This window comes from Cyprinus carpio, chromosome B1, assembly GCF_018340385.1.
Source record: "Cyprinus carpio isolate SPL01 chromosome B1, ASM1834038v1, whole genome shotgun sequence".
Taxonomy (NCBI): domain Eukaryota; kingdom Metazoa; phylum Chordata; class Actinopteri; order Cypriniformes; family Cyprinidae; genus Cyprinus; species Cyprinus carpio.
In genome coordinates this window covers 39,374,458-39,396,982 of record NC_056597.1, presented here as the reverse complement: position 1 = coordinate 39,396,982, position 22,525 = coordinate 39,374,458, and the positions used below count along the sequence as shown (strand labels likewise).

The following is a 22,525-nucleotide window of genomic DNA, read 5'->3' as shown; positions in this document are numbered from 1 at the left end:
CAGATGACAAATATCAGTGTTTGTTACGACAAAACATGAACTGAAAAAAAAGAGAAAATTGTGTAGGGTTTATTTTAAAACTCAGAAATCAAGTAGTTTATTTTCACACAAATTATTTCAAAGAAATGGCAATAAACACTAAATTAAGCAGGAAATTTTGGAAGCAGGAAACTTTAAATTGTATTCTCTTGTAAATGTAATTTAATATTAATTTTACAATTTTGAGAAAATATTTTTTATTTTATTTATTTATTTTAAAAGAAAGGCCTTTTTTCAGACCAATGGGATTCTAACTTAGCAGTGTGAGATATGGTTTGATGACTGTGTTAAATGACTTAACACAAAGTCAAAGAGTAGAGAACTCATGTCTGTTCTCACCGGTTTTTTCTTTTTTTTTTGGTTTGTTTGTTTTGTTTTGTTTTGTTTTTTAACAGTGATTATGGCTTCGAGAGAAGGGCTGATGGGAAATGTACTCCGGCATTCTGGTTCCTCCCCTCCTCCATGTCTCGGACCTGTACTACAGAACACACGTTCCTCAACAGCACTGGGTGAGGTCTCACGTGACGCATGCATCTCTCTATTTAAAGTGATTATTCAATGTTCTCATTTAGAAAGCTAAGTAAACTTGTATGTGTATTCTCAAATGATTTTAATGTATGACTCATTTAAAATGTTGTGCGTCTTTTCCCTGTTACAGCTAAGCAGGTTGTACAGTATGTGTTTTCACTGTTGCAGATAAGCAGGCTAGTCATTTGAATGAATGTCATGCGTCTGTGTGTGTGCACATACACAAAAATGTTGTCTAAAAAAACCACACCTGTGGTGATATAATGCATCTGTGTGTGTGCAGGTACAGAAAGGTGGTGTCTAATAACTGCACCGGAGGGGTGATGGAGCAGTTCACGGCTCGTAGGCAGCTATGCCCTAGCCAGGCCCCTCGCGGCCTCCACTTAGTAATCCTTGTCTTCCTGGAGGAGGTATAGAAAGATTCCAGCAACGTCACCTTCCTTGTCTTCCTGGAGGAGGTATAGAAAGATTCAGTGTTTCCTGCACTGCTTATATAATGACAAAAATCATCCATTGTCTTTCAGGGAATGTGAGTTTGCATTCTGAGCAGATAAAACAACACAAAAATAATAGCAACACATCTTTCCGTGACTGCTTATGAAAACTAACAGTCATTAGCTATGTTTCCAACATCCCATTTTATGCACATTTTTTGAAGTATATCGCATCAGAGAAATGAGGGATGGAAATGTAAATTTAGAAAAAAAAAATCCCTTAATAATTTGCAAAAGCGTTTTACGGTCACTTGAGGTGGTTTTGATTTGTCTGCGAAAAAGGGTTAATCGCTGAATAATGGGGAAGATGGAAAGGCATTTTAGCGAATACAAGATTTCCTCCATGCACATCAAAAAAAAAGTCATTTGACTTTACTGCGATGGGACAGCATAACCTGTGAATAACCAGTGGACAGATCTTTTTGCAAAAGTATCTGAAATGTTGTTATGGTTATTCTCCAAATGCCGAGCATGGTTTGTCTTCAAAGTATTTCTGCATAATTGCCTCCCAGAAACAGCGGGCATCCCACCTCTAGAAAGCAATGACCGCCAAAGTAATTTATTATATATAGAAAGAGGTATTATAAGAAATAGTAGCTTCTTCTACTTTATTAAGTGATATTGGAGTGCCAGTTTGTCAGGGAAGTGTGATTTTGTTCTCTCTGACTTGTTGAATGGAAATGGTGCTTATTCGCAAAATGTTTTTATCGCGATATTGCAATTTTGCGCACAAGTTAAATTACGCAACTTTAGATGGAAACCATGTGCAACCAATGTAGTCATTTACAAACAAACAACTCCAGTAATGCTTTGTTTTTACACAAACCAAATTTCCACTTATTGACAAGTTGCGTATTAGGATGCATTTTAATATGCATATTGGCTGTTTTATTAATACTTACAATAAACACATACAAAGACAAGTTCACTTCCAGAATAAAAAGAAATCTCGCAATGACCACATTTATTGTGTTTCTGCTTTTTGCTCTGAGATGCAAGTGCACTATTTATATGAAAATTATTATATTCAGTGTGGTTTCTCCTACTCTTTGTAATATTTGGTGCCAGTTTGTCAGGAAGTAGCGATTTTGTTATCTCTTACTCATTGAATGGAAATGGTGGTTATTCAATTTTATGCGTTATTTTATTTTTTACATGCTATATTAAGTTTTTTGCACACAGTTAAATTCGCATTTGAGATGGAAACCCGGCTATTGTGTCCAGTGTAGTCATTCACAAACAAACAACTCCATAACACTTTTCTTTTTATTTATATTTTTTTAGTGAGCTCAATCTCACTATTTTCAAGTTGTGTATTAGTATGCATTTTACTAGCATATTGGCTGTTTATTAATACCTAAAATTCTTTCTGCCTAAAAAAGGAGAAAATTCTCAGATATAACAGAAAGTTATCTGAGTAAAGAACATTTGTTCAGCAGCCAGGTTGTGTTTTTTAACATTTGTTCAGCAGCCAGGTTGTGTTTTTTAGCTAGGTTCAATGATGTTGTTACCCTTTTTTTCCCAGGGTGATGGATCGAAAACCAGCATAACGGTGGATTTCGGCGACGGAAACGCTTTCACCTACTCCAACGTGAGCTCTATCGAGGATGGGATTAAACACATCTACAAGAACGTGGGGATCTACCGAGTGTCAGCCACGGCGGAGAACAGTCTGGGCACTGAAACGGTGCTCCTGTTTCTACACATTACATGTAAGCCAAGACGTGGGAGGGCAAATAACAATATGCACAATACAGACAGCCACATCATATTCTGATTTCATATCCTTAATGTATTTTAAAGACCCACTGGGTCTGAGCACTCTGAACTCATTTATGCTTTATTGACCAGAAGAATCTAATTTTGCCTTGGTCGTATTGCCCTCCACATTAAGCAGTCTAGATTTCAAGCTTATAGCCTCTAACTGGACCACGAGATTGGAATCATCCCTCTTAGTTATTGCCGACAGTAACTTATGATGAAGGTCCTCAGGAGCCAAAATATCATCCAGCACTGCTAAACTTTATTTAATGTAACTTTTACATTTATGAATCAGTTATTTTTAGTCAATTAAAACCATACAGCACAAACAGTGTTGTCCAATCAATTTCCAAACAAATGACTCTTTTGAACAGTTCTTTTAGGTGAATCGAACACAAACAGTTTACATTTTACTCTTATGTTGCTCATAAAACTTTTGAGACTTCATATGACTGTAAGTAATGCACATTAGGAGTAGTATTTTATAAAAAATATGTTTTAAAAAATAATTCAGGGAAGTTTTGGAATCTTATTACTCAACTTATTTGGAATATTTGATTCTAATTCTCTCGATTCTTTATGGCAGAAAAACACACAGCATGCCGACATTAGTCCGATTCCCTAATGATTGAATCGTATGAGTCAGTTCTATTTAGTGACTCATAAATATACAGCACAATGAAACAAATAAGTAAATTAAAACCATACATCGTGAACAGTATAATACAACAGATTTCCAAACAAATTACTCTAATGAACTATTATTTTAAGTGAATAACATCGTATAAGTTATGTTTACTGTTAAGCTGTAGTTAGAACTACTGAGACTTCTTAGGACAAAGTGCAGCATATATTATGAGTAGCATAAAAATTTACCACATTTTTTGCTTTTTTAATATTGTTGTTTAATATATAGTTAATGCCAATTATTGAATTTACTTCATGCTACTTCTACAGACTGAGAGGTCATTAAAAAGCATTGATTTCAAGATGCACTTGCCCCTTAATGTTTTAAAGAAAAAAAAAGTGTGGTTGGTCATTTCACATGTTGGTCAAATGGCCTATTCCTTTCTGCGTTGGTGGTTCTTGGCCAAAATATGGATTAGACTTAATGCCAATATTTTACAGACTTTTGAGCAGACAACTCTATCCGCTTATGTTGCAGTGATGTTGAAAGACATTATTTTAACACACTCTACAAGCAGATGGCCTGAGTTTTTGTAGCTTTTTTTGTGTGGTTGTAGTCTGTGTTCCTGCTAGAGGAAGCTCATCAAATAGCAGCATCTAACAGAGATTAACTAAGCATTTTGATTCAAATGTTTGCCCTTTTTCTCATGTCCACCTACTCAGTGAACTTGCCACCCCCTGCTACATTCAGGAAGGAACGCTTCCAATCTGTCAATCCTGTCGTGCCAGGCAAAGCAAATAGGGCCTCTGGAGCAGGAACTGAAATTCACATGCAGATGGCTTTGTTGCTAGGAGAAGTATCAAACATATCACATATGGAGTTTGTGCTATAATTGTTAAGGCTGTTCTTTTTTTGGTCCAAAATAGAACCACATTCCACCATCATTTTCTCAATATAATTCTATGATAATATATCCACGCTACCTCACATCTATTTTACCAAGGTTGGGCTATTTGTACGAATTTTGTACGACCTCACATCGTACGATTTGAATATGATTTGTCTAAAAAACCCCAGTGTCGGTGGTCGGTTTAGGTTTAGGGGCGGGGTTAGGTGTAGGACATTTAGTACAAATTCATACGAATTGTGCACTCGTCAAACATGCATACGATTTGGCAAAAATCATCATGAATTTGTACGAGTTGTGGTCGGTTTTCGGATGCTTTTCGTACGAATTTAGCCACCTGTTGTCGTATGAATAATCATTAATAATTTCATTTGTATTTTTTTATTTTTATTCTTTATTATTTATTTGTCGGTGAAGGAATTCTCTTAAGCTTAACCGTGAGTGGGCTGTATGGAGGTGATTAAACAAATGCAGTAAAAAAACAGTAATCTTTTGAAATTTTATTATAACAGATTGATTAAACACTTGCGGCTTCTGTTTTGAATATATTTCAAAAAACGTAAAAGCCATTACTTTAATGTCACATGACTCTTTAGAAAATCAATCTCATGTTTTTGTGTGACCAATAAACTGTTAACAAATGTTAATATAGATGAAGAGTTTAGATGCAAAAGCCTGTATGTTATGTTACGTAACGAGTTTATAATTGACAAAACTAATTGAATTTGTATTGTTTCAATTTTAATTATATTGACAAGTGTTATTTAACAAAACTGAATATTGTGTGGTATTTAACATAGCTCTGAATTAGATTTTTTTTAACTTGAAAATTAAACACATTTGAATTTTTTTTTAGCAGAACTGAATATTTTTATAGTTTTATAGACGTATTTTCAAACAGCATTTTTTTTCTTTTTCTTTTTTTTTTTTTGGTTCTGAAATCAAGACAGGAAATATCCAGTGTTTAAAAACATACATCTTCAAGTTTTCAAGATGAAGAGGAAATTCAGAACATCAAATTCAATATATATATATAATTTATAATTATTATACATAATATTTGTGTAGGTTTTTTTCATGATGCAAATCGTTGCAAAGCAGCTTTTTACAGAAAATTAAAGTTTGTACATTATGTTTAGTAATAGCTTATCTCAAGTTGATGTCCATATGGCAGAAATTTATGGTAAAAATCAAGCAGTTAGTTAATGTCATGTAATGAAACCAGACGATGAACACCTATTAACAGCAATGATTATATGTATGATCAAACTTATAGCAAAATTTGGTAGTTTTTGTATGTTGTCTGAGGGTTGGCATCATCTGAGTTCTTCTGAAGGGTTGGCATCATCTCTTCTCAGGTGTTCAGTCATCTCAGGTCTTTGTATGGGCTGGATCCCGACTGAAGCTTGTGTAATTCCTAGTTTACCACGGGATGCCAATGTGTGGCAGAAACAGAGAAGGTAATAATAGAGAAAAAAATAGCGTAGTTGCTGTTCCAACTAAGCAATGAAATGATGTGTTTCAAGATTCAAGATTTTATTCATCACATACACGATTATATAGAGAATATATAACCAGCAGTGAAATGTGAGTGGTAGTTTGGTGTTTAACCCAAGCAAAAGAATGAAAATGTGCATTTGATCAGATGTACGTAACTGACAAGGTTATGAGATACATTATGTGAATGCTTGGCTAAAGAGATGTGTCTTTAATTCTAGATTGAACAGAGAGAATGTGTCTGCTATCCTAGAACTACCAAGAGTCCAGGTTCTGTGATCTTAGGGAGTGGATTAGATTGTAGCGTGATAGAAGACTAGTTAGGTAATGCAGAAGCTAAACCATTTAGGGCCTTAAAAGTAAGTAGAAATATTTTATAACTGATATGGAACTTAATAGGCAGCCAGTGCAGAGAATGTAAAAATGGGGGCTAATATGATTATATTTTTCTCGACCTGGTAAGGATTCTAGCAGCTGCATTTTGGACTTCCTGTAGCTTGTTTGTTTGAAGATGCAGAACATCCACCTAGCAGTGCATTACAGTAGTACAGTCTAGAGGTCATGAATGTATGAACTAGCTTTTCTGCATCAGAAACAGGTAACATGTTCTGTAGCTTGGCAATGTTTCTAAGATGGGAATTATGCTATTTTTGTAAAATGGGAAATGATTTTCAAAAGACAAATTGCAGTCTAATATAACACCACATTTTTGACTGTAGAGGAAGTAACAGTCATCTGTCTAGATTGTAAATTGTAATCTAAGAGATTCTGTGCACTGTTTTTTGGTCCAATAAGTAATATCTCAGTCTTATCCTAATTATTGGTCATCAAGTCTTTTACATTTTTAACACACTCTGTTAGCTTAGATCATTTAGAAGTTTCATCTGGTCCTATAGTTGAGTATCATCAGCATAATAATGGAAACTAATCCCATATTTTCTAAGAATATTACCAAGGGGCAACATGTATATTGAAAATAGCAGAGGGCCTAGGACAGATCTTTATGGCACTCCATACTTTACTGGATTTAACTGAGATGATTCCCCGTTTAAATAGACAAAGTGATAGCGATCGGAAAGGTAGGATCTAAACCATCTTTTAAAGCGCCTGTCCGTGAATACCTGTAAGTTTTGTAATCTATCTATGAGTATGTTGTGATCTATGGTGTCGAGCGCAGCACTAAGTTCAAGTAAAACTAGCAATGAGATGCAGCCTTGGTCTGACGCATGAAGAAAGTTATTTGTAATTTTGCAGGAAGGAGCACAATTGATGATTATTTTATTTTATTATCTGATTATTTGCTGATCTAGCCGCCCACTGTGCTAAATAAAAACATTGGATTGTTTTAGTTATTTTCTATGGGTTTGTTGATATGCTCAGCCCGGGCAGCTTTTAGAGCCTGTCTATAGCTGGACATACTGTTTTTCCATGCAATACTAAAAGCGTCCAAGTTTTTCTCCATTTGCATTTCTTTCTTGAGAGAATGGGTATTGCTGTTGTACCATGGCACAGTACATTTTTTCTGGACGATAACACGGATGTCCATATAGTTAATATCAGTAATAGGCAGCATGCACGATACAAGGTAGTGGTCATTAACATCGTCACTTTGAGGTAATATATCTATATAATTAAGATCAGCTCCATGTGATATAATTAAATCTAGTGTATGACTAAAATGATGAGTGGGTCTGGTTATTTTTTGCTTGACTCCAAAAGAGTTCATTAAGTCTGTAAAAGCAAGACCTAACACATCATTTATATTATCAACATTAATGTTAAAGTCTCCTACAATTAGCGATTTATCAACATTAACCAAATTTCTAGGAAATCTGGCCCTGGCGGTCTATACACAGTAGCCAGAGAAAAGAAAGTAGGGAGAGAGTCAAGTTATACTAACGATAAATATATTTCTTACAAATTTTTCATCTAGTTGTATCACTAAAATGAAAAAAACTTTATTGGATCTCTCATCTGCGTTTAACACAGCAGGTTTAAATGGGAGGAAATTAATAAGTTTTGAGAACTAGCAAACACTGTTAAACTCGTTCAGCGCGAATAACCAACTTTTCTCTGTTCTTTTTCTCTCGGCTCAGGTCAACTGGAGTCTATTCACCTCTCCGCCCCTTTTGTCGCTGTGAAAAATAAAGAAGTCAATCTGACAGCAGTTCTCTCACCAAGCCAAGTGGGAACGGTCACCTATATCTGGTGGTTTGGGAACAATTCGGAGGTAAAGCCTCCATGTGTGACTCACTAGACACCTGTGCATGACTCAGTCTGTGTGTGTGTGTGTGTTTGCCTCACAGAGTGCCATGTAAATAAAGTTGGCATCTTCACTGCAACTGCGCTGACAGGGCGTACTCTAGAGAGTCTCTCTTACACTGTATTCACAGCCCGTGATCACGCTGGAGGGGAGTGTGGCATTCACGTTCTCTCGAGAGGGAATCAGCGTTGTCACTGTACAGGTGTCTGCTGGGAATACCATCCTGCAAGACAGGAAAACCGTCGCTGTCCACGGTGAGTTTTACACACAACAAGTAAACAGACTGCTGGGTATTGAAGATAGCTTCATATATGAGCAATAAGATTTCTCAAAATATGTTTTTTTCCTTGCTCTTTGTATATTTGTGATACATTTGGGAAAACATCAACATTTTAACTATTGTAGTTTAGCATACAAGGAATGGTAAAAATGGTAAATGAAAAAAAAAAAAAAAAAAAAAACAAATAAAATAAAAATATGTTAATGTTATGTTATTTTTATGTTTTTATAATTTAATATATAAGTCAATTGTTTTTGAAAGAACCACTTATGTTTACCAAAAATACAATAAAAACAATAATATTGTAAAATATTATTATAGTTTAAAATAATTGTTTTCTATTTGGATATTTTGTCAAATGTAATTCTAATATAATGATTTGCTGCTCAAGGAACATTTCTTATTAATAATACTATTAAAACAATGTCCTTTACTAATTGCAATGCAATTTCATTTCCTGGTGATTTTAAATTAGTTTTAAAAAATCTCCACCCTCCTTTTCTTTTCTTTTTTTTTTCTTCAAAAATGTCAAAACTCAAAATGAAACCATATTCATATTGCATTTTAAATACATTTAAATACACATTGAAAGCAAATGCTGCAGCACAGGTGTACTGCAGTGCAGTAGTCAGACAAACAGTAATTGTAAACATTTTTTTTTTTTTTTCTTTTTATATTACAGAATACTTCAGATCTCATCTTCTTGCCTTTTCATCTAATCTGGATGATCACAACCCTGATGTGGCTGAATGGAGGCTGGATGTGAGTCGAGTCATTAAAACCTCTATGGTGCAGGTGAGTTCAAACCATTTACCATTTGACAAAACATTCAATTTTCACACAGCTGAAAATCTGCTCCCCTATTCAGTGACATCACATTACAATATATAATGCTTCACTGCATATACAATATAATAAAGCATGAAGAGGCATTCATGTCTGTCCCCCTTGAGGTCATATATATGGTAGTAGTGCTAACATAAAGTTTAAAAAGCTATACATATTAAAGTCTTTCTAACCTTCTCAAAATCAAATTACAGCATATTTATCAATGTTAATAATAAAAGTATAAAAATAAATTTATCAAATAATCTTTATGATATTACTCCATGAATATACATTATATGAACTGAACAAAAGAAAATATAAACAATATAACTGAACTCATTTCTATAAACAAAAAAAAACAAAACTCATATCAATCAAGAACCTCCAAATTATTTTATCAAACAATAATCAAGGTCTTCTGTGGATTTCCTGCATAGATATTAAACACAAAGGATGACGATAAACCACTAATGGATGTGTTTCACAGATATGTAATGGCATTTGACATTTCAGGTTTTGAGCATTATTTGACAAATGTCAGCATAAAATCTTCAAAAAGAATTCTGTTCAGTAGTCGTGACATAAATAAAAAATCCTTTCAGAGAATTTCAATTTAAAGCACTACTTGAGCCAATTCAAGAGGGCATTCAAATGTTCAGAGTCTATATATACTGAGCTGGGTAGTAACTGATTTCATGTAATCTGGAGTACATAATCAGATTCCAAAAATTAAGTACTTATAATTAGACTAAATTACATTTTAAAATACTCATAATTAGACTAAATTACATTTTAAAATACTCATAATCAGACTATAGTTGCTTTTTTAATGATGACATGATTACATATTATTCACGCAATAGCAATAAATTATTATACTTATTTTTAATCTTTGAAATTTTCCTTTCTTAAATAGCCTGCCGCTCATATTAACTTAGAAAGTCACTTTATTTAGTTTAATTCACTGCAACACAACACCATTACATGATTTTTTTTTTTTTTCATGCATTACCACTGTTTCCATTCTTTCCATTCCTCAGAAATACACAATGGGCTCAGATTGGTTAGCTGGCCCAGTGTGTTGTGATTGTGTGCTCCCGGGGGCAGGGTATATGTCAGGGGGCAGTTATGTATATGTAAAAAGCAAAGGTCTGTGATATCACAAACCAAAAATCTTGTTGTGGTCCCTGACCAGTCGTTTGTTGTAACTCAGCAAAGGAAAGTCTGTAAAATAAAAAAAAAAAATCTTCATTTGCATTGAACATTGTTTACATAAACATACACAGTTAAAAAAAGTAAAAAAACAAAAATAAAAAAAGTAGTGAAATAATAAGGATCCCTGTAAGTACTCATGAGATTTTAATTAAAATCAATATTTGAATTATTAAGTATCACATTTGCGTGTTCAGAGTGCTCTGACATGGTCATGTGGCGTGCATGTAAACATAAAATATTTCACTTTTTTTTTTAGTAAGTGTTTTGATTGTTATTTTAAAATCATTTATTACAATTTTACATGATTTATGATTTAAATAATTGTTAGCTTTTCATTTTGGAAACCTTGATGCAATATAATGTTTAATACACTTCATGTTGTTAATTACAATAAATGGAATATATTTTCTTACTCTTTGTATTTTTACATCATTATGGTACAAGATTATCCAATGTGATAAACAAGTTAGGACAAAAGTAATCAAAAAGTAGTCTGATTACGTTACCTAAAATGTGTAATGTAATGGATTATGTTACTGACTTTTTTTGTCATGTAATTTGGAAAATTTTATTTTTTATTCATAAAAGAATCCTGTTTCCAAAACAGGATCATGTGACACTGAAGACTGGAGTAATGATGTATTCAAAAGAAAGTTCAGCTTTGCTTTACAGGAATAAATTATATTTTAAAGTATAGTAAACTATATAATATATAATAATACAAACTGTCATTTTTAATTGTAATAATATTTCACAACATTACATTTTTTTCTGTATTTTTGATCAAATAAATAGCTTTGATGAGCATAACGTAAAAAAATTAAATAAAATACAAAAAAACCTAAAAAATCTTACTGATCCCAAACTTTTGAACGATATACTGTATATATGATATCCATTCCAGGTATAAAAAGTGTACAAACACAAGTGTAGTCAGGAGCTTTAATGGGTTTTCACGCTGCACACTTTGCTTGAAGAACTCAAGTTGACACACTTGTGAAGTTGGCTTCCAGATTCACTCTCACTGATGGAAAGGAAACACCACTGTGACAGAACAAGCTTCACGAATATTCAAACATATGACACGACAGACCGAAATAATCATCAGTGCTCTCCTGCACTTCCCCCGTGGCATTTTCAAGAGGCCGTTATAACTGAACATGGGGACTTTCTTTATGGATGTTTATGAAATATGACACTTGAGAATAACGGTTCTCATGTGAGCCATATGCGTGTTCTGCTCTAGTTGGTTAGTGGTAATATGTGTAATGAGTTTTGCGCTGGGCATATGGACAGGAACGAGGTGGACGTTGTGACCTTGTAACACCAACCAAGGAGAAATTTATATATTTATTTTCTGAAAAACATGAAAATTCTCACTTTATTTACTCACCCTCATTTAATTCCTAACCCTACCATTTTTCGTCTGTGGAACACAAAAGGGGAAATACAGAAGAATTGATTTGTTGCAAGAGTGGGAACCAATGATGTGTGACATGATGTCAAATCTGGTTCAACTCATTTAGAAGACACGAGGGAGTAAATGATGTTGAAAAGTTAATTTTTGAATTCTTTAAATTGCATTGCAGCAATGGACTGTGTAATCATGTGTATTCTTGAGACAGAAAACAATTAATTTTATTGTTTTAAATAATGGCTCAAATATATACAAACAAAAGTAAAAGTCCCTTATTCTGCATTTATTTCATAAAAAATACACTAAAAACAGCAATATTCTGAAATATTATTACAATTTTAAAAAAGGGTTTCCATTTTAATAATAATTATGTGATAAATATTTATGTCTTCAGTGTCACACGATCCTTCACAAATCATTCTAATATGCTGATTTGAAACATTCCTTGTCATAATTAATGTCAAAAATGGTTGTGCTGCTTAATAATTTTGTCAAAACTGTGATTATTATTATTTTTTCTTTCAGGATTCTTTGATAAATAGAAAGTCCAAAAGAACAGAATTTATTTGAAAAATATTATAAATCATACTGTAATTGTCACTTTTGATAAATTTAATGCATCCTTGCTGAATAAAGGTATTAATATGTATATAATAATAATACTAACTAAAAAAATAACATTTTAAGTATTAATATTATTATTATTAGTATTAGTATTAGTATTAGTATTAATAATAATAATAAAATAATAATAATAATAAACATCTTTGGGGTAAAAAGTCAGTCTCAAAAGAATATTTGAAATAAATCATAATAATAATAATAATAATAATAATAATAACAAATGATAAAAACATCTTTGGGGTAAAAAGTCAGTCTCAAAAGAATATTTGAAATAAAGGGATTGTCTTTTTTTATTTTTTGTTTCTTTGACTCTTGTATTCCTCTAACCCTGTTTATTGGATGTTTGTATCTCTAAGAGTCTGTTTGCTGGTCTTCAGGCGACAGGAGTGAATCCAGAGCAGCTGTTGGTCACTGTGTTGCCTGGACTGCCAACAGCGGCCGAATTCTTCCTGTTACCGGACAAACAGCTGACAGAGGGGAAACCAGACAAAACAGCCACCCATTTAGACCAGGTACATGATGCATGATTTTCAATCTCAGTCGTGAAACACTCAGCTATAATTAATGTTTTGCTTTACCTTTGTCTCGTATTCAGAAGAAAGGGCTCAGATATTCAAATACTATTTCCAGTCCTCCTTTCAAATACAAAAGGATGGTGGGTAAATGGAGGATCTTGACAAGAGCTTCTTATGGTCTCCAGCAGATGTCAATGTTGGCCTATTTAACTCTATTTAAAAAAACTGTTTTTACTAGTCCACAGAGATTGTTCTTGATCATAAAGTCTCTTAATTTTCTCCTGAAATGAAATACTAGGTCATGAGACAACCACATAAATACACTTTCATAAGCAACTTCAGAAAGTATCGGTAAAAGTGGCTTTCTGATTAGATGTCAGAGCTTAATGAGATACATTTCTTATAACTCACTTGTGAGGTCAAGGGTAATTCTGGCCATACTGCAGTATATTTGGCCATAACAGAGAACAGCCATTATCGAATATGAGAAGATGGCTCATATCCTCCAATATTAACATGCAGAGTCATCTATATTTTTGAGGCAGTGATTTCTCACTATACAGACTCACTATAGAGGAGGTCATAAGTAACCCATCCACTAGATCGCTTATGGGCCAGAGATATATCACAGATGATAGGGGGATATCTGCACTTTGAGGATGTCCATGCACGGGCTGCTTTTTTTTCCCTCGCCCAAACCTACCTTGAATCTGCAATGGACCTTTCACTGCAGATCCTCATAAATCTCTGTTCAAGGGTGGGATGTTCAAAGTATAATGTGTAGATAGCCTTATTAAAAAAGTATAATAGACTGACTGACCCTGGTACAATTCATAAAGAAAGTAATTATTCATGGAATGGTCTAATTTTAAAAGGGTGAGAGATAAGGAGAGAGAGAGACAGAAGGTGAGAGCACTGAAGAAATAAAGGAGCGCAGAAATAAGTCAGGAGTCATTTAGTAAATGAGGCAGATTTAATGAAGCTTGGGTAGAAAGAGCGAAAAAAGAAATTCTTTGAACAGGAAGTATATTTATGTGAGGTTTGGTCATCGCTGAACTCAGATCTGATGCCCAAGACAAAGCTTAAGAGTTGTTTATGAAAATAAATAAATAAATAAATAAACTCTTAACATCATATTTATTATAATCATAATAAACTAATCCATCATCCAAAAAAAACAAAAAAAAAACAGCAACTCTTTAATAATAAAGTTAGCACCATTTCAGAAAGTGAGTTCTTCAACAAATAGTTAAAGTTAAAAAACTTTTTTTTAAATCAATTGATTATCTGAAATGAATTCTCATCATTTCAGAAAGTGCACATTTCAAAGGAAAGTTTTATTTTATTTTATTTTATTTTATTTTATTTTATTTTATTTTATTTTCCCCATCTTTGGCTGACTTGTCAGTAGGCAAAGATCTTTAAATCCTGTGAGTCCTTTCACAATGATTGTATGAAATACAAGTAATTATTGAAATTTATTATACCCTGACCCATATTAAATGATATTAATTTAAGATGAAATGTTGCAGTGCCATTTATTAACACTGAAACACACTCTCTGATAGAGAGAGAGAGAGAGAGAGAGAGAGAGAGAGAGAGAGAGAGAGAGAGAGAGAGAGAGAGAGAGAGAGAGAGAGTACTTTAAAAATGATCAAACTTTAAGCACCTGTTTCGTTTCAGAATGACCCTTAAAAACATGATCTGCCATAATCGAGCGCAAAATCGAACAAGGCTTTATTTGGGGAGGGAAATATCTATCTGCTTTCAAGATTTTTGCATACATAAAAGCGCCTGACAGTCAAGGGCTCTGTGTGTGTTTGAGCGAGAGGAGAGAGATGTTAGGCCTAAATGAGATCCCCCTCCTATGTCATATATCTTTATTTGTGAGTGAAGGTGATAGAGTTGATTTATCCTGAAACATCTTCTCAGTGTGGTACAGGCTCACGTACGACAAACAACATGAAGAGCCCACACTTTGCCTCAATGCATCAGCACTCACCAGGCTCAGAACCGGGAAAATCAAATACCTACGGGACACGAATGTCTAATTTCTTTTTGTGAATGCTTATGTAATTTAATTTGACAGATTTGGATGTATTATATGCAAGGCAGTGTTTTCTCATCCAGTGTGGTAAGAATATGATGAATATGTGATTTTGCTTTCAGCTCTCAGAACTGGTTCTCAGCGCTCTGAATCAGAATCTGGTTCAGTTCACACTCAGACCAGGAGTCCAGATCACAGTATACGCTGCCCATTTATCAGCAGGTAATGAACTAGAATCAAACACTGCCCTTCTGGATATGAACGAGAGAAGGCTTGCAGATGGTTTATAATGACCGAATTATCATTTTTAGATGAACAGCGCCCATATGACATTGATTGCATAATGAATTCTTTTCTAAAAATATTGAGGGATTTTAATTTTAGAGATTTGTAAAGGTTTATAAATAGAAGGGCTGAAATCTGCCAGACTGTGCACTGACAACAATTGCTTGTCTTATTTTCCCCTGCGTCTAGCGCCTCTAGTGGACACAAGCGAGAATCACAGCGGCTCAGCTATGCTCATGCTCCTCTCTGTGGTGGTGGTGGGTTTAGCCGTGTTCCTCATCTATAAATTCAAAAGGTATTGTCATCCATTTTTAAAAATTCAACGTGGATCATAATCTATTTATTATCAGTTCAAAATATGGTTAGCTTTCTAAATTGGTTAAATGTCTAGTGGCAAGAGTCTGGGGAAGCCTGAAAGATTACAAGTTATTTATGAAGTAGTCAAGACACTGTACTTTTACTATCAAAAAAAACTACCTAACTACATTGGATATAATAATCATTTTAATAAGGATGAATGTATATATTTTCAAAGGCATAGAAAAATATATATATATATAAAAAAATAATAATAAATAATAATAATTTAGGTACCCTCATGTCATTCCAAACCAGTATGAGTTTTTTTTTTTATCTGTCAAGCACAAAAGAAGACATTCTAAAGAATGTTGATGGTACCCATTGATTTCCATAGTATTTTTCCCATACTATTAAAGTTAATGGCTACCGTCAATAGTTTTGTTGCCAACATTCTCAAAAAAAAAAAAAAGTTTTGTTGCCAACAATCCCAAAAAAAAAAAAAATATGCTCAACAAAAAAAAAAAAAAAAAATAAAAAAAAAAAAAAAAAAACTCATACAGGTTTGGAACAACTTGAGGGTGAATAAATGATGACAGATCTTTCATTTTTGGGTATATATTGTCATCTGAAGCACGCAAACCTGCGCAAATATTAAGCTCTCTATGAGGTATTGTGTTTGAATGGACAATTTCACACACAAATTATCTCAAAATGCCTGTCAAGTAAACTATACCATACAAAACATAAAATAAAAAACAGCAAAACAGTAAAATATTAAAACAATAAACAAAATAACACCATATTTCTAATATGAGAAAAAAAAAAAAAAAATCATAAAAGAATCCTGAAAAAAAGTATCACAGGTTCCAAAAAAAAAAAATGAAGCAAAAAAAAAAAAATATTTCTGAAGAAAAGCAGCACAACTGTTTCCAAATTTGAATTATAAATCGGCATATTATAATGATTTCTGAAGAATCATGTGACGCTGAAGATTGGAGTAATGATGCTGAAAATTCAGCTTTGCATCACATGAATAAATTACATGTTTAAAAAAAATATATATAATAAATATTAAATATATAAAATGTAAAAATATTTCACAATTTTACTGCTTTTGCTGTATTTTGGATCAGATAAATGCAGGCTTGGTGAGCAGAAGAGAATTCTTTAAAAAACATTAAAAATCTTACTGTTCATAAAATTATTTTATTAATTGATTCACCTTTTTTTATTTTTTTATAACTAAACAGTATTATCAGCATTATGATAGAATCAAACAGCATTATTTAACTGAATATAAACTGTTTAGATTTTTTTAAAGAAATTTTCAAATTAATGTAATAATAAACATTATCAATTATTTTGAATATTGTTACAAAAAAGCAGAGCAGATGCCTGCGCAAGGACTCAAATGAGGCAAAGTCATTCTTGTTCCCTCAGATCTCCAAGTTGTGGCTCAGTTTAGCTTAAAACAACGTAAAGCACAGAGCAGATATGTTGAGCGGTGATTCACCCTTTCGCTGTTGCAGAACCTTCTTTTTTTTCTTTCTTTTTTTCCCCCTAAGCGCTCATAACAAATGAGAAATGACAGTCAATGCACAGACATTATCAATATTTAGCCCTTTGAGTTTTTCAGGTTGACCTTTATGAAATGTTAAATGATTTCCATCACTGGACAGAGAGAAAAGGGCACAAGAGTTCAATAAGACAAGATCTGGAGACAACAGAAGTGCCAAGAATTTTCCAGCGCTTTAATACATAACAGTCTGGCTCTCAGTGACGCTACAGCCGGCAACTTTTCACTTATTGAAGGAACAGGAGGAACTTCCTGTTAAAAAATAAATATATATTTTAATGATGAAAAACTGTTCTTTTCAATGAATCAGTTCACAAAAACAGTCTGAATGATTCATTTATGAGTTGTAAACTCAATTCTCAGAAGATCGGTGAATAATGGCCTAAATATAGAGCACCAGTGGTATGGACTACTTTTATGGTGCATTTGCATCATTTTTTGAAGCTTGAAAGCCTCATGTCCCATGAGGACTAATTTCAGTTGCAGTACAGTAAACTCTGAAGAAAAGCATCTGCCAAATGCATGTAAATGGGTTTGGAGCGACATGAGTGTGAGTTTCTTTTTGTGAATTAATGAGGGTGCTAGATCACATTTTAATGAGCTGCCCGTTTGTGTTGCTTTCTTTCTGCTAAATCCCTCTCCAGTTGTATTTAGCACAATAAATTTGCTTTTGAATCCTCTTGTTAAGGTTTTCGCTTATGTGGCTTTCTCCCGCCGTAATGATGCAGACCAAGACGGATAAAATCACCTCTCTAAAGGGAGGCCTTGATTTATCAACTCCTAAGTGAGACTTTTCACACAGAGGTCTTTTTTTCTTATTTCTATGTCCTTTTACAACTTTTCCCTGAAGCAGATCCCAGACCTCGGCTTGTAAACGGACTGTACCACACTCACAAACTATAAACACATGCTTCTAGTGATAAATGAACAGAAAGACTTGAATGGCAAAGCTGATAATGTCAGGGCCATCAGAAAGTTTGGAAAAAGAGCGGAAGCGCACATTACAAACCTTATCAGCCCGGCTCATGAATATTAATTAGCTAATGTTTGGCCAGTAGTTCTTGCTAAAAGATAAGTGTCTGCTAGTGTGTGTGTGTGTGTATGTGTGTTTGTTCAACAAGGTTTCATAAAAAAGTAGTTTAAAAACAGTAATATTGTGATATACTATTAGAATTTAAAATAACTATTTTCTATTTGGATATATTTTATTAAAATGTAATTTATTTTGTGTTGCAATGCTAAATTTCAGCATCATTACTCCAGTCTTCAGTGTCACATGATCTTCAGAAATCATTCTAATATTCTGATTTGCTGCCCAAAAGAATTTTGCATTATTAAAAATGTTGAAAACAGTTATGCTGATTAATATGCTGTGAAAAAAAAAAAACACAATGGATTCTTGATGAATAGAAGGTTACAAAGAACAGAATTAATTATAAAATTGAAAATAATAAAAATAAAAAAAAAAAAAAGACCCAAAAATCCTAAAAATATTAAATAATAAGAAACTTGAAACAACTTGTAACTTCTAAAAGATTTTTCCCCTTCAGTTATTAGGATTGCTTAACACTTGACAATATTGATTTTTGTTTTATTTTTTTCTCCCGTCACCACTGATTCCCCAAGCATGTCTCATAGCATCAAGCTTTGTTTGCCCGTGTCTCATTGTAAATCTTTCCTCAAGAAGATCCCAGGCCTCCACGTCTATGCAGCGATGCAGGACGAAAAAGAGCAAGAAATGATCCAGAGTCCAGTTTCTCTCACTGACAGCACACCCAGCTTCAGCTCTCAGAGAGAGCTGCTCACAACACTGGAACCTCTGGACACAGAGCCCAACAGCCAGACCATCGGTGAGTACCACGCAGTATTATACAGGCCCTCGGCGCCCACTTCTGATACTTCTCCATTTAACACTGAAGTACTTTCCTATATTCAGCTCCCCTCCTCTACTGAACTCATAGTTTTGATTCTTGGGAACAGCAGATACACTTTCACTATCACTCAGCTCAGTCGTGCCGTGTTAGCCAACTTCCTGTAAATGGCCTCAGCAGTTTTTGTTGGTTGCAGTTTTTTTGTTGGTAGCATTAGATCTGGCAGGTCACGTCAGTCAAGCACACATTATCTGACTCTCAGCTGATCCACGTCGACCCATAGGGATATGGATCACAGCATCCATATATAAGGTACTTCAGTATTATCAGCAGCTTTCAAGTTGGCTCAATAGCTAATGGCAAAACCCCACCATCTTACTAGGATTATGCAATCAGGAATACAAATACATTCCTCTCATGGACTTCACCTCTGATTCAAGTTTGTGAACTTGAACACGTGAATTCGCCGCATTAATCTTAAGCTGCCTGATTTGGAAGTAACTGAGCTAGCATTGCTCCTCGCATCGCTGCGTTATTGACATGGACTCCATGAGTAATACTAATGTGACTGACTCAAGAACAAGTTCAGATGGGATCTGCACTCCCCGCATGAAGCAGGATATCAAGAGATCAAGCATCCACATCACAGCTGGCTATGTTTCACTCTCCATTCATCTCTGAATGTCTTCACGAAGCTAAGCTAAGATCCTTTTTAATGCTTTCAGGTTATTGGCAACATGCCTGTTGCTAAGGCTATCCATGTTGCTAAGGCTTATTTAGTCATTTTCAGTAAAATGCTTGTGTTAGGCTTATGCGATCATATTGGCAATATGAGTTATTATCTGTTGTCACTGGCAACATGCTGTGTTTTTGGGCAGCTTTCTGGTGATAGACAGGAAATAATGATCATGGTGCAGGCAGAATCAGAACCAGCTGTGGCGCAGCTCCAGGGAGACAATAGTAAGCAGGTGTTGTTTGATGAGGTTGCTTCAGCATTGATTCTGTTTAGGTTTTAGATACAATTGTTCTATCTAGTTTTATTGGAAACATGCTTGTTCCAGAACTGTCTGGTTGCTTTTGGAACATGCTTGTTCTTAAGGCTATCTGGTTTCTGTTGGAAACATGCTTGTCTAAAGGCTATCTGGTTGTTATTGAGAACACGTTGTTGCTTAAGCTTTTCAGGTATTGGCATCATACTCATTAGGTCATCTGGTTAAGGGCAACATGCTTGTTGCTTAAGGCATTGAGATTTTCGCTGTCAGTTTGCTGGGGATATCAGCATATGGTTTCTGGATATCAGCATATGGTTATTGCTGCTAGGCTGCATGGATGCACAGGAAGTTATTGCCAGAACTATACCACCAATCCAAACTGTATTCTAATTTTCAATCATCTTTGACATTAGTGGTTATGACAAAAATCAAACGTAGCATTAGTTTTGCCAGTTCACATCAGTCAAGCTCACATCAGCTGACTCTCAGCTGATCCACGTCTACCTATAGAGATACAACACCTATCACAGCATTCCATATAAAGGTTCCTTCAGTATTATCAGCAGCTTTCATGTTGGCTCAATAACTAACTACCCTCCTCCATCCCCAGCTCCTCCTCTCGTCCAGTCAGGATTCAGCCTTTTGATTCCCCTTTGAATCAAACTTAATTTATTATATAACTTACTATTTGTACTAAATTGTATGATTAGTAAAATGCTAAATATAAATGGTTAAAAACACTATTAATATAATAGTAATATAACTAAAAATATTAATATATTAAAAACTATTTTGTAATACACACACACACACACACACACACAGTTTGTGTTACAGATTTGAGGATAGACAGACAGACAAATTAATATAAAATACATAATTATTGGAATTGTGTATATTATGTATTTATTACATAGTGTGTATGTAAATAAAATACAATTCTAATTTAGTTTAGAATTTTAGAATTGTATTTATTATATACATACATGAACATATATAAATCATTAAATTATTAATAATAATACTTTTAAAATGATAAAATGATTTCTTTTCAACATTTAATTTAGTTTTTATTGTCATGTTTTATTGTCAGACATTTTATTGATTTAGTTTTTATTATAATTGTGTCCCTCTGTATTTCCCAGAATGCATCAAACCTCATCCACGTGTCAAATTCTCATCAGATCTTCCTACATACATTGACGTTTGAACTCTAGCCTCCGCCATGTCAAGGACTTTGGTCATGCGGAAACAAAGGTTTCAAGCTTTATTCAGTACTTGTGCATGTTGGACATTAACTTTACTGTGCTCTGTGAATACTAGAACAAACTTTGTAAAGCTTTTTTATACATCTGTGTATTCAAGAAAACATTTTTGATGCTGTTCATTTCTTAAGATGCCAGTGTGTACAGAGTCTGAGGGAAAATCCAGCATGAAGGGTAGAAAAAAAGACAATTATACTTGGTTACCTGTCTGTTTCTTTTTATCGCTAACAGTGGCAGTACAACATGGATATGTGACATTTGGAAGTGTTTTAATAATAAAGTGTAAAGTTATTAATGATTATTGTAAAATGAAACACATTTTCTGGGTTTCATTTTGTATATCTAGCACATCTGTACTTTACATGTAACACAGAAATGTAGATTTTACCACTAATTTTATGAGTTTCATGCCTTCATTCATGAAACAGGGTTAATGTTGAAGCTTGCTTATCTTATTTTACTTCTCTGCAATAGCAAAGCATTTTTTCTTAGTAAAATAAAATCTTTGTGTTTCTATGTAGAAATAACTGACTGTTAGTTTACAAATACATATCAGTGTCAAGATATTCTGCGTAAACTGACTTGAGACATTATGGCCAAGCAGAAGATGATAATCGTGTACTGTGTCTAGTGTTTCATAAACAGATTTGTTTGGAATAATTCACAGAGAGTTACATGATTTATGCTTTCATTTTGCTTGTTTATTTGATATCTTTTTTTTTGTGCATTTAAATTCAGTCATGACATACCAAAAGTAAACTGTACATGCTGACGGATACGAATGTATGAATGTGTAAGTACATATTTAAATATTTAAGTTTTTTTTTTTACTTTCCCTCTTCACATACTGTATGAGCAGTATAAAATCACAGGGAAGCTATGATCAGTTAACAAACAGACAATAATCAACAAATAAAAAAACACAAAAAAAAAAATCAACTAGCAAAGCAAATAATCAATAACAATAATAATTGAAATATAATATTCAGCTATATATATATATATATATATATATATATATATATATATATATATATATATATATATATATATATATATATATATATATATATATATATATATTATATATATATATATATATATATATATATATATAGTAACAATTTGATGGTGTCAGCTACTCAAAAATCGGCTACAATTTACAGCACAAAACACATTGTTGGCACAAACCA

The 22,525-nt window shown here is 33.5% G+C and overlaps 1 protein-coding gene across 1 annotated transcript in view; it reads left to right on the top strand.

Annotated features, from left to right (window-relative positions):
* The window catches only part of LOC109091613 (VPS10 domain-containing receptor SorCS1-like), a 159,669-nt gene extending 137,454 nt beyond the window's left edge, over positions 1–22,215 (top strand). The window contains 11 exon segments of the mRNA XM_042716094.1: positions 435–548; positions 851–1,025; positions 2,587–2,773; positions 7,951–8,084; positions 8,248–8,371; positions 9,080–9,192; positions 12,859–12,993; positions 15,166–15,265; positions 15,518–15,623; positions 18,888–19,054; positions 21,213–22,215. Coding sequence (XP_042572028.1) covers positions 435–548; positions 851–1,025; positions 2,587–2,773; positions 7,951–8,084; positions 8,248–8,371; positions 9,080–9,192; positions 12,859–12,993; positions 15,166–15,265; positions 15,518–15,623; positions 18,888–19,054; positions 21,213–21,277 — 1,420 coding nt within the window. The 3' untranslated portion in view covers positions 21,278–22,215.
* Positions 22,216–22,525: the final 310 nt, after the last annotated feature.